Source organism: Perna viridis, chromosome 1 (genome assembly GCF_037379345.1).
Source record: "Perna viridis isolate PV_CMFRI_1.1 ecotype Kerala chromosome 1, ASM3737934v1, whole genome shotgun sequence".
NCBI lineage: Eukaryota > Metazoa > Mollusca > Bivalvia > Mytilida > Mytilidae > Perna > Perna viridis.
Genome location: NC_142445.1, coordinates 68,343,183 through 68,356,866, shown reverse-complemented (window position 1 = coordinate 68,356,866; position 13,684 = coordinate 68,343,183). Strand labels below are relative to the sequence as shown.

Below are 13,684 nucleotides of genomic sequence, written 5' to 3'. Positions count from 1 at the left end.
TTTAATTTTTATATTAAGTACAAACAACAAACAATTCTACCTGAAAATAGATCTCTCAAAGAAAAACAGATATTTTGTAACCAACATCCCAACAATAAGACAACTTACAGATAACTCAATGTAACTATGGTTCAACTTACATCTTTTCCATTCTTTCCTGCCGGTCCAACTGGACAAGTTACTTCACAACCAGGATCGGTATCCCCTCTCTGGATAAAAGGAACTAGATGTTAAATAGAAATACATGACAGTGTTAAGCGTGTTAGTACCTTTACCACAGAGAGTATACAGGTAGCTTGATGGCGTTAGTACAGTGAACACACCCAGTCAGAAAACATCAGTTCTAGTTTTTATCACGTATTATATAACAGTAGTAAGTCATCAATTATATCTAATTACCAATGGATAATCATAAGCATATTAAATAAAGTAAATTTTCCTGCAGATACTAATAGTGAGAATCAATAATTGAAATTTCCAATACCAGAGCAGATTATTAATAAGCACTATGACACAATAAAGCGGAATGACACATTGCTCATAATTACATTAAATAAAAAAAATCGTTTTATAACATAATTGTTCCGAAAGTTTTGAAAGGATAAAGAAAATGAAATAACCAGTGTTTAAGCCAATATACAAGCAATTTATCATTCCTTTGATAAGTGATACCTGCGGCCAGTGAGAATAGCTTGGCTTTGCAGTTGTAGTTGTCGGTGCATTATAGAAAAGACAAAATATTATTATTAGTGAATATACTGTACCTTATCATTCTGATATCCATCCCAATAATTCTAAACGAATAAATATCATATGGTAATAAAATTTTCATATTTGTATAAATAGCAATTGAATTCAGGGGTTTTGAGCAATTTTTCAAGATATACAAGAAAACGAAATAAAGAAACAATAAAAAGTATCAAGTAGAAAATTGTGTTACTTTTGAAATGATTATCTATATATCTTTAACTCTAATTTCTATGTGGCTAAGATATTTTATGAATCGATATATTATGGATGAAAACTGTATGCTTAATACAAAATTCTACGGTGCGTGTCTTACCATCCTTGCCACTGGTTTTGGTCTCAGGTCGTCGCAAGTTGGTATCTCAAGACCACAGGAAATAAACATGGAATGAAGATCAAACTGCAAACAAATACGTGCATGTTTGAGACAAGTCATTCCGTTAATAAGTAAAAGGTAAATAAGTAAAATGGCATTATTTTCAATAAGTCAACTATTTAGAAAATATTCAAAATCAGAATTCAAACTTACACATTTATAACTGAGGTTTCAAAAATTTCACATTAAGATTATTTATGATTTACTCACCATTACAGTACGTCCCTTTTGAGATTGTCCTATGACAATAGTTCCAGAGGATTCTAAAGGCACCATATGAAACAAATTCTTTTTATATGTAAATTTACAATTGATAGAAAGCATAATTTCTTTCTCGGAAACGCTGACAAATATCCTGTTCCACTGTTTCATGAATACCTGAAAAACAAATTTACATGTGAATTTTTAATCGACAACATATTTGTCCAGTGTAGTGGACGCGTTTTTCAACAAACGGTCGGCATTGCAATGGGCACAAATTGTACTCCTTTACTTGCTAACCTATTCCTTCACTCTTATGAGACTGACTTTATAGTTGATCTGATCCGAAAGAAAGAATATCGTTTGGCTAGATCCTTTAATCTCAGTTTTATAGAGACGTATTTTCGTTAAACAATCCTAATGTCGGGGATTTGATACATCGCATCTACCTCAAACAACTTGAGATAAAGGATACTACAGACACTGTGAAATCAGCCTCATATCTTGACCTACACTTAGAAATCGATAGTAAAGGAAAACTATTGACTAAAATTTACGATAAACATTCAAAATTGTCAACTTTCCTTTCATCTGTGGCAACATCCCTTCAGCACCTGCGTATGGAGTGTTCATATCACAACTCATAGGTTATGCCAGAGCTTGCCGAAACTACGCAGACTTTTTGTATCGTGCTAGAATTCTAACAAATAGGCTTCTTGAACAGGGTTATGTTGCTACAAGATTGAAGTCACCACTACAGTTTTATGGTCGTCATCATGAACTCGTGGATCGTTATGGTGTATCCATCTGCACCATGAAAACTGATTTATTAATAGTTTTCCTTTCCTCGTTTGTCTACTCCGGACTTGAATTTTTATGAGCAACTCGGCGGGTGTTTCTAGAAAAGCAGAGGATGCTTACCCTACCGGTGCACCTGGTCCATGCTCCCAGTTTTTAGTGGAGTCCGAGTTGCTTATTTGCTCTTGTTACTTTGTATGTATGGTTTTAGTTACTTTATGTTCTTTGTTGTGTATGTCTGTTTTCCATGTCTGGTCTTTGTCCCTGGATTACATTCTTTTGATTGCCACTATAACCTTGGTTCCCTTGATTATTCTTTCAAAACGATCACTGATATAATTTAGTTTTAATTCCTTACTGTCAGAAATTGGTCGGTTTCTTTATTCATATACTTAACATGTTTTACGGTTATAGCTACGTTTCATTTCAATTTGTTCCTATACTGTATGATATATTTTGACATGGTCATTATCGTATCAAAGTTTTTCCTTAACGACAATTTACAAAAAATGTGTTCTTATTTTTATAAGCTTGGGCATATGCCTTTTTCAATATACAATTTATTTGAAAGAAACAGGGACAGTTCATCACTTACATTTTTTATTCCTTCACCATCTTTGTCGAACTTTGTTATTGATATTTCGCCATAATTGTTTAGATATGATACATGTATTTCTTTGTGTTTTCCAGCGAAATGAATTAAAAACACAGTTTGTCCTTGATCATTTTTGACATCTAAGAGATTCCAATTCTCATTGCTTGTTTTTCTTGCCATTTTATAGGTGGCTACGAATGAAAACTTCCTTGGAAATCCTTCCGGAAAAACTTGACTGGAAATTAAAAGCAAGTAAAATATGAATACTTCAGACACATTAAAAAGATGTGCGATAATTGACCAGTGAAGACATCGAGGAGTTCACAATTTTATTGCACCAAATTCAAATAATAAACCATTACGGACACATATTAAATTTGACCAGAACAATTTAAATAAGTTATTATTTGGCACCGTGTGCGTAAACAACAATGGTTTCAAGGCACTCATTAGGGATGTACAAAATAAAAAAAAAGTCAATTCATGTAATAAGGTGGGCGGAAGCTGAGTTCATGATTGAAAATGAAATAGTATTACACATAATGAAAAATTAATTGATTTCACCCAGAAATGTTGTTAAACCACTGTTTTCTTATCAATAACTGTTCATTACCTAGTCCCAACAGATAGATATTTGACATCAGTACGACGGGAAATTCTGTACGCTGTCTGAGACGGTATACTATTTTCATTTAGTTGCCGTAATCCGGGTATTTTTCGATAATTCTGTAGATTAAATGCGGACATCATGTCAAAGGCTGAAAATAAAACACAGTAATAACAAAATCATTTGTGACGTATATATTTTAATGACAGTTGATAACAAATTTTAAATTATGATTCACTTGACATTTTCGTTGTTATGAAGTATAAAAAGTCAACATACTTGAAAATTACGAATATGTACAAATAAACTATCATTGGAATAACTATAGAGCCCTTCCAAAAGAATTTACTTATTCTTGAGCCGATTAACGTGAGTGATGAGCAAAATTTCTAATGTAACAATTTTAATAATGTTTCCCACTGTAATGAGTGGAAGTAAACTCAGTTCAATATGTCAAGACCCTTTACATAAATCATTTAAGATTTTTTATAAATTATCCTACAATTCGAGTTATGACCCCAGTTTTATAAAAAAATCTCATATTAAGATTTTTTCTAAAATCCTTCTAATACCCAAATTTCGGCCAATTAGATCACTTGAAATTGAAGATTTGTGGAAAACATCAGGATTTGATCTCAATCTTTACAATATTTTATGAATCGGGCACTGTTTAATACACGAATAAACATTTCACGTGAATATTTTCCTAAATTACAAAATTACAGATTAGAAGGTATCATACTTACCACTGTCATCACCAACAACGTCATTGTCACAAGTTCTGCCATACGTTAAAAGAATACCTTGAAATATTATGAATTTATCGATGAGATCCATGAATAACATACATTGCTTTAACATGTTTTCTAACATTTTGTAATTGTTTCATCAGGTTAGAGGGAGATCACATGAGAAAAATAGCCATGAGACCGCTTCAAAACATTTTTTGAGGAACTATTGAATGAAGGTAATTCTAACAATCTTAGTAGTCCATCGTTGATTTCAAACTTGTTCTAGAGACGCATTCTAGCAACTTTTGGTGCGAGCGTTTACAAAACAAATTTAAAGAAATTTCAATTCCAATGATTTATATTTCTCTCTCTCTCTCTCTCTCTCTCTCTCTCTCTCTCTCTCTCTCTCTCTCACACACACACACACACACACACACACACACACAATATTAGTCGATTATCTTTAATTTTCGAATTTCATGGTAGCAATGTAATGCATAAATTCCATTTTCAATTCCGTTGAAAATATACGCCGGAGAGGACGGTTGTACCGACACACAGACACACGTGTAGATCTAAATGTATAGTTGATGTTTGTTGTTTGTTGGGGTTTAACGTCCGAGCAGCAATATTTCAGCTATATTCACACGATGAACATGTAATTGATGATACAATGAACATGAAATGAAAAAGGGATGGGACACAAGGACAATTTTTGATTGCCACTGGAAATAGGGAGAGGTGGGTAGGGTCGGGCAATTTAGCCTAATGTGGCGGAGCCCTATGGTTCCTACTCGGGGAGAATATCACAGTAGGGTTCTTTAACGTGAGAGGAACGTGGCATCTTTCCCAACGCGGTGCACCAGTATGGTTTGCGGTCAGGTTTTCCGTATTATAGCCTGACAACCCCAGCATGTAACACGCCAGGGGTACCCCATTCCACCACCTGGGGCACACATCCCAGTTGCTCTGTGGGCAGGCAGAGCGCCCTAGCCCTCGACTAGGGTTCTGGGCACTGTTTAGTCGCCTTTTACGACAAGCTTAGCGCTGCTGCAGGCCTATTCTTTTAACACCCGGACCTGCACGGGGCAAATGTATAGTTGAAGCGGGGACAAAAGTATTGTTTATGGAAATAAAAACATTTTCAGCATCGTTTGTTTATATCTTCAGTTGCATTATAGCGTCGTTTAGCAGTGAATTTGCAATGTCAAAAAAAGATCACATTCATGTGTACGTGCAAAACATTTTGTCGAAGTTCACTTAGTACACGCAAAAATCATAAATAAACATGCATGATTAATTCCTAACAGGTGCTGACTGCAACTTAACACAGTGAATCTGTCAATTGTGCAAAATTAAAATGTAATAAAAATCGAAATCTAATCCACGTTTTTTGTATAATCAACATCTAAATTTCAGATTGAGAGGCATTTACTGTTAAATGCAATCCTTAATTTAATCAAATTGCATGTTATAATTAGTCAAGAGTAATGTTTCAAAGAATCTTTCAATTTAAAGGTACATGGAAAAGCAACTTTATCGTTAAAGAAAAGAGTTTTCTTCCCATTTTATTTATAAGCGAACACTTAACAGTTAAAAGAAGTCAAAAAGATTTATATCTTTCAAGCCTTGAACATACAGCATGAAAATATGTACAACCAAAGCACTTTTTTTTGTTATTGTGATGAAAATTCTTTTTATAGAAAACGTTGCATCAGCAAAAGCTTACTTTCCGAACTTAGTATTAAAATCAATGGTCAAAGAGTAACCAAGGAAACCAAGATTTAAGGTAAAGACTTCAACAGTCTTTCAGAGGAGTTTTCAAACATTTTTTTAATTTTATACCGTTTTGGGAAAACATGTAATGTGGATTAAACAGTAACCATAGTTACTTGTATATATTGTATATTGTACAAATAAAAACTGTATTAAAATCCGAACTTACTTGTCATTTATTGGATATACATCAACCAAGTTCGGAGGGAAAAACATCAGTTTTGGCAATTTATATTCAGCATAAATTTGTTTTTCAATTTAAACGACATTAAATGATTTAAAAAATACATATCATAACTTTTGAAATACAATCAACCCATCAATCTGAAAAAGAGCTGTTTCTCGGTTCATGCTATCCAAGCGATGGAGTCCTAAACAAGTAGATTATTCTGCATAGGGTTAATTACATTGACATGGAAACGTTACAGTATTTTCTTAATATTAAGGAAATAAGGATAACATGTCTGAATACATTATATATTCATCAAAGCAAGGATAACCAATAAAGGTACCATTAGCCAGAAGAAATCACTAGTCCACATAAAATTCAGGCATTGCCGATAGTATAGTGATTCATGGTGTAGTTTGTTGTTTGTTTGTTGGGGTTTAACGTCCGAGCAGCAATATTTCAGCTATATTCAGACGATGAACATGAAATTGATGATAAAATGAACATGAAATGATAAGGAAATGAAAAAGGGATGGGACACAAGGACAATGGGGTCTACAAATTTTGATTGCCACTGGAAATAGGGAAAGGTGGGTAGGGTCGGGCAATTTAGCCTAATGTGGCGGAGCCCTATGGTTCCAACTCCGAGAGAATACCATAGTAGGGTTCTGTAACGTGCGGGGAACGTGGCATCTTTCCCAACACGGTGCACCACTATGGTTTGCGGTCAGGTTTTCCGTAGTATAGCCTGACAACCCCAGCATGTAACACGCCAGGGGTACCCCATTCCACCACCTGGGGCACACATCCCAGTTGCTCTGTGGGCAAAGCGCCCTAGCTCCCGGCATTATTTAGTCGCCTTTTACGACAAGCTGAGCGCTGCTGCAGGCCTGTTTTTTTAACACCCGGATCTGCACGGGTTTAGAAAAAAACAACCAAACAAACGATGATTTTTCAGTCTACATATGCTTTATTTTTACCTCACGATTATTATTCTATGTTCGGATTATCTGCACATTTGAAAAAAATCTATTTATCTCCCACTTAATTCAACCAAATCAAACAAAATCAAAAACAATAACTCTTACAAAGTACCAATTTCCTGTATAATCTATATGATTTTTTTTATCTCAAAAGCGCAACAACCAAACGAAAAATTAAGACTGGTAATGAAATCAGTAACTGTTTCTGAACAAAAATTCAAACTGAATTTGCATTTGATTTTGAAATGCATGGACCACCTCCTTTTTCTAAAGACTGCGAAATACGGAAAATAATAAAAAATTAAGAACAGATTGCGATTAAAGATGACGAGTTTGGAACCATGGAATCAGACCCAATCAACTAGCATTAAAACTGAACAATAAGCATGCTACAGTTACTATCAGAAATAAATTTTGGTGCGTATAGGTGAATAGTACCGTGATAAGTATGTATTGAAGGCAGTTCAATTAAAGTGAAACTGCAGGGTTTAAACCGCATGCTGCTTACAGGTGGCAGAACCTACCACAGTTAGTAGTGTCGAATCATACATCATTTTGTATGTATTTTCGTTACTTATAGTTTATTTCTTTTCATGGTTTAGTTTAGGTTTTTTAAAAGTCATTTTCTGCCAACACAAGTCACTATCTATGTAAACTGGTTGTAAGTCTATGTCAGTGCAGACAGACGTAAATCTAAACAAATTATCAAAACATGGTACTGAATGAAGCCCGTAATAAAAATAAGAGATAAATGGAATATTCATCATTGCATAACTGTGGTTGATGAATCAACTACTACATATTATTACGTAAAACGCTATTTTACACAATTTGAAATGTTTCACAACTAACTATGTCACTGAAAGAATTCATTCTAATTTTGACACTAAATCCATTTTACGCGTTCGTGCTCCCATAAGTTTTGTAAATTTGACCCGGATTTGTTCTATTAACTGTATTGTCAAATTGTCAAAACAGCTAGAAGCGTGTGTGGGTCAAAGGTATTTATAGACAAATATGTGTAAATTTGAGTAACTGAATATACTTATATTAATTAACCCTGTGTTGGTCAAAGGTGTAAAAACTGCCTGGCAGCGGATATCGGCAGTCCTTAAAGGCGCATAAGGGCTTTTAGCTCATATGATAAGATCTTTAAGGTGTGTAACTGCAGTGGCATAATAATATAACCCTCGCATCGGGGGTTGTCAGGCAATTATTGAAAAACCTATGCGTTCCCCTAACGTCACGCTTCATATACGCTTAAAATTTTATATGCAGAATTCTTTCAGAGTAGAGTTTAGAAAATGTTTCGCCCTATCCATTTCTCCGATTTACTCAAAACTTGCACGATGCTCAAACATTTATCAGTTACAAATGTATGCGAAGAGTCTATTTTTCAATAGTAGTAGACAAGTGATATCCATATAATAAAAACTCGTTGATAAAATAGCATACACAAGCAAGAAACAAATAAAACATAATTGACAACATCAAACTAAAATGTATGCACCATAAATAATACAGTACGACGTTTCTTCGATATTAGTAGCATCATCGAAAGGGGGAGGGGAAAACAAATCACTGACTCCATCAGTATAGTAGCACTTGGATATGTGTAAGCCTACATTCAAGAGAAATTCTCACAATCTAAATAATATATTATTTCGAAAATCTACATTGCCAAGATAGTCAAACTAAATAACATTATTGTATGTTAACAAACGGCTTATTCCATTTCTACTGCTGAAGAAATGCATTTGCATAGCTTTGTCAGAACTGCGTGAAGTTTTAATTGATAAGCTTCAGCACTGCCATATTTCATTCACAAATACAATGTATGCAAAAACACACAAAAACAATGACCAAAAGCTAGGATTAAATGATCCAAGTCGAGAATTCAAATCAAAACATTGATCGATGATGTGTTTGACGAGATGTCTGGAATTTGATTTTTCTATTAACGGTTCACCAAAGGTTTACGTGCATCAAATCGTACTAAAATCGTTTTTGACAGCATGAGTCTAAATAATCGATGTTTCTAGACAAGACTTTTGAGATTTCAATCAAGTCTGTGATATTAAAACGGTAATTTCGATTGTATATCTTATGTTTTACATGTAAACAAAGCTATTGAGCCACTTGATCATTGATATTTTTTTATAATACTTAGACGATCTAACGGAGATGGGAATTAGATTTAGGAAGTAAATGCCAATTTAAGCAGCAATAACTATGTTATCATTTGAAGAATGCATATGTGAAAATCGCTGAATCATTATTTATCAAAACTGAGTAAGAATGATCACCGGATTATTATTTGTTTTAAACTGCTATATTTTTACTAGTTAAAAAATCGAATAGATAACAGATATCTTTTGGGATCATTTCAACGCTTTTCATAAAAGCCTTTGGTCTTTTGAGTCTATCGTTTTTAATTGAATTGAACTGTAAAAGTCTACTTACAAGTTAAGAGTATAAGGACGACGAAATCTAGTCTATACACGTGGTCACACATTTGGCCTGCAAGTGTAATAAAAAACCACCTTCAATTCCACTTGATCTCACGCAAACAATTCTCAAACAAATACTACAATTCACAATGTATAATTATCAAGTTGTTACAAATTACCTCGAAAGATAAATCTATTAAAGTTTACAAATATGCTTTTATGAAGTGGTATAACTAATATGGTTTGAATAAACACAAATAAAAGAAAAGTATATGAGTAAAGGATTTCTGTACCAAAAGTCAAACACAAAATTTAATGTTAATATCTTATTATGATAGGTCTGTAAAGTTTATTTGAATGCTCAATTGTTGTATAGTATTGTATTGCTTACACACTTTGATATTATATTGTTAATATATTACTCAGTTCTTATTATAATTTGTATTATATCTTAACTTACCTTTTTAGAAAAAATCTGAATTATCAAAACTTTTCATCAAAATTACTCCAATCAATTGTACTAAAGATAGGATTAAGAAACAAAATTCCAGCTATACAATTCCTCTCTGAGAAAATTCACGTCCTCTATTCCATGTCCAAGAAGCCTGTCACCGACTCTGCAAAAGAGGTTACATTTAATTCTGATTGTACTATTTATAACTATTGGTAATATTACGTCGGTCTTTGATTGGACAACGACAATCAAAGTTCAAAAATCAAGCTTCAATAATTATGAAAAAGTAACGTGTAAAACTTTTGTGATATGTTAAACCATTACGATCCTAGCTAAAGATAATTTGACAGACAACATATGAAATGTACCTTATAATTTTATCCCATGTATTAAAAACCATGTGATAATCCTATCATTTTTGTCCTCGGTATGAAGCGTCTGACAATGTTGCAGCGATATGTGCTAAAAAGATAATTTATCTTTAGAGTTTACCAGGAGCTTGAATGGCAGCTTTTGAAGTTGCAGACAGTTTACTTGTGCTCTCGTTGTATTTTAACGTAATGGCATCGAATAGCAATATAACCTAAACATTCTTTGGTTAGGTCAGCATTTTGAGAATTCGTTCTGATATATTATACCTGTAGATTTTACATTTGAAAGTTGTTTATAAAAGAAGAAAGGGTTACAGTGTACACTCGCGTCTGTTTTCTTGTTAAAGTATGAAAAGTCGTCGGTAAAGTTAACACAAATCGAGACGTACAGATATTTACTCTATCTTTGTTTCTCTTCACTTTTCATTCTTTTACATTATTCGTTTGTTATGTAGAGATATGAAAGATTCTGATTAAAGTTAATTGTTTTGTTTTCAGTTAACCGCGTTATTGTTTATCTCCAAAAACTTTGATTTTATAGGTGAACAGCAAACATGAAAATACACGTTAATCAAGTCTGTAAATAACTTACATGGACATACAATAGTCAATAGATTCATCTTAGTCGATTTGTGCTTCCTTCATAGTGAAACTTGCAGCTCGTTCTAGTAACATTTAGTATGAACGGCAACCGCTTGAATATTTTATGAACAGTGACGCCTTGGAAAGAGACGTCATCAACATGATTATGACATAAATAATTTAAATGTGAAGGTGGTATAAGACGTGTTGATGTTATAACTGTGTATGAGATAATGGAATTCACTGCAGTTGTATTTATAGATGTTAGGAATGCGCGTAACTTATTTAAAACATCGCATATTTAAACGACTATTTGCTTAGATATTTTATTTATAGTCTTTGATATGTAATAATGATAACGGATTTCATAATTCTATTTATGAAGTATTGGATATAAGTGAAGCTATGGTGTGACAAAAACCATGAAGACAAACTTTTGAAAATATCTCAAATTATAACAGAAGTTGAGGAGTTTACCAAAATGAATTTTAATCCCTATTACCAAAAATAAGAGTTCCAATACTCCAAATATTCAAGGCAAAATTATTCCACATATGTCTTATGTTGTCAGACGTAATAAAATGTGGAAGATAATTGTTTATTACCTGTTCTTATACATAAAGATAAAGAAAATGCTTATCTGTAATGCATTCTTGTGTAAAAAGTTTAACGAGAAACGCGCCGTAGATTATCAAGAACGTTTGCTGGGAGTTGAATGAAATTCAAGATTATATTTTAGATGAGTGGAAACTGCAATAAAGCTGATGACGTTGCTACGATTCAAATCCTCCAACATCTGTATTATTGTATATTTCCGTGAATTCGTTTATGTGTAACACTATTTTTATTATGCCTATTGGAGAAGACGTCATACCTGTATCTCACACATTTGCAATATGTTTAAAGCAAAACTGGCCGTCCTTATTAATACTTTATAGATCATTAGATTATAACAACATGTAGTAGTTTCGGCTTTTACCTATCTATTTCAATACTCATCTGACTTGGTTCGAAAAAGAATGAAAACTCATTTTGATAGGTAAAATTAACAACATAATTCAGCCTTTTTCATCCTTAAATGAGGTATGTCTATTATAACCTTTGACTTTTGACACTATAATCCTGAATTTATTTCAGACCACTTAAATGCTCGATACGTTGCAATTCTCTTACGTAACCAGTGTTTATACTTTTGATTACGTAAACATAGACATTTCATCATAAACCATGACTTTGTAATTCAAGATAATTTCAAGCATGCATTATTACACAATATTTATATTTTTTCTTCAGATACCATTAAAAAAACAATGTCAATCATAACAAGAACAATATGTTCATATGGCGGGAGGTAACCTCTCAACCGATTATCAAATATTAGAAACGATGGTGAAATATTCTCAACGCGACCTGCGGGATCGACAATCCTTAATTTGACATGTTTCCATTATCTAAGACTGCATCGAAAACCATTTTCTAACATTTACACTTAGATAGGTTTTTGACAATATCTGTCATAAAAAACACAAATAAAAATATGTCATGATCTAGATAATGTTCTGAGGTGTCAAAAACAGAATAATGCTTTTATAGATAATACTAGTCGCCCAAGTGGTGGTCAATTAAGTATATCGAGCAATCATTCATTCTTCTGTTGTTTTGATTTATTCAATTATTTGATAAGTACTAGGAAACGATTGTGAAATGTGAAGTATTATTCTGGTGTGAACGAGTTGCCAGTATTGATGATTTTTGAGAAAAAAAAATGCATATAACAGGTCTTTATAAAAAATATGTATGTACTTACGCGGTGTATATGATATCATTATTAAATAAATGTGATGCGTGGTCATTCAGAATGGTTCTCAAGCGATAAACTTACATTTTTAGTAAATAGAATAACAAAGGTTGTTACCTTTACTCTATATATCATATTATAATGACTTGAAATATCTACAAAGAATAAATCATTATTTGACGTAAATCTACTGCATGCAATAAGGAATTATCCAGTCTTTAACCATAAGAAAATTAAAAAAATAACACTTTTGCATCATATTTATTTTTCTGTAGACAGAACTACAAATGATAAAAGAAATATGACGATTGATTATGAATAAATACTTCGGTCAGAAAAAAAATGCAATATTTCCTTAATCGTTCTGATTTATAGCAGTCATAAAACATTCTCACTATATAGAAATATTACTAGATATGTTAACAGCTCGCACCGATTTTTATTTATTTTTTTATTTTTTTATTTATTTTTTTGGTAAATTTTAAACGAACCTTTAATGTTGTGAGACACAATTTTGTATATGCAACTAACTGGCTTATTCATACTGTAGAAATTATTCCATCGAATTTATTAACCGAACACCTGTCAAAAAAAGAACCAGTGTTAAAGTCCACAATAGGTTCGGATTAGACAGGTTTCACTGAGAAAGTGTTTGTTGTTAAAAATTATGAATTTGAGCGCGAAATTTATTCGTTATCCTTACTCGCGAAAATAAGTATCCGAAAAAGTTACGTTTTACTGAGCTATGGTAAAGCGTCGAATATTGTGTATAAAATGAAAAACATGAGTCATTTTCCCAAAAATTACGACAACAAATCGGATCCACTTCACATGTTCTGCCTTCATTTAAAATCTGTAGGTCATTATGCTCCAATTGATAGTTTTTCACCTTATTTTATTTAAGAAATAGTATATCTTCAAATAGTGCAACATGGGTTCTTATTGACCTGTGACTGTTTTGTTTTAAAAGATAAAAGTAAAGGATAAAATGTCATATACCTAATAACTGAGAGTTCGTAGCCCTAATGACAAGACTGTTGTATCAT

General features: G+C 32.7%; 1 protein-coding gene across 2 annotated transcripts in view; it reads right to left on the bottom strand.

Moving 5' to 3' along the window:
* The window catches only part of LOC148630110 (uncharacterized), a 34,090-nt gene extending 23,817 nt beyond the window's left edge, over positions 1–10,273 (bottom strand). The window contains exons 1-10 of one of the 2 annotated variants that reach the window (XM_088561046.1): positions 10,256–10,273; positions 9,894–10,050; positions 9,447–9,503; positions 4,071–4,127; positions 3,331–3,475; positions 2,718–2,952; positions 1,334–1,501; positions 1,064–1,147; positions 765–794; positions 141–209 (exon numbers count right to left, since the gene is read on the bottom strand). In XM_088561046.1, coding sequence (XP_088417172.1) covers positions 141–209; positions 765–794; positions 1,064–1,147; positions 1,334–1,501; positions 2,718–2,952; positions 3,331–3,475; positions 4,071–4,127; positions 9,447–9,498 — 840 coding nt within the window. In that variant the 5' untranslated portion in view covers positions 9,499–9,503; positions 9,894–10,050; positions 10,256–10,273. The remainder of the gene's footprint in view (positions 1–140; positions 210–764; positions 795–1,063; positions 1,148–1,333; positions 1,502–2,717; positions 2,953–3,330; positions 3,476–4,070; positions 4,128–9,446; positions 9,504–9,893; positions 10,051–10,255) is intronic. The other variant, XM_088561053.1, reaches the window with a different exon arrangement.
* Positions 10,274–13,684: the final 3,411 nt, after the last annotated feature.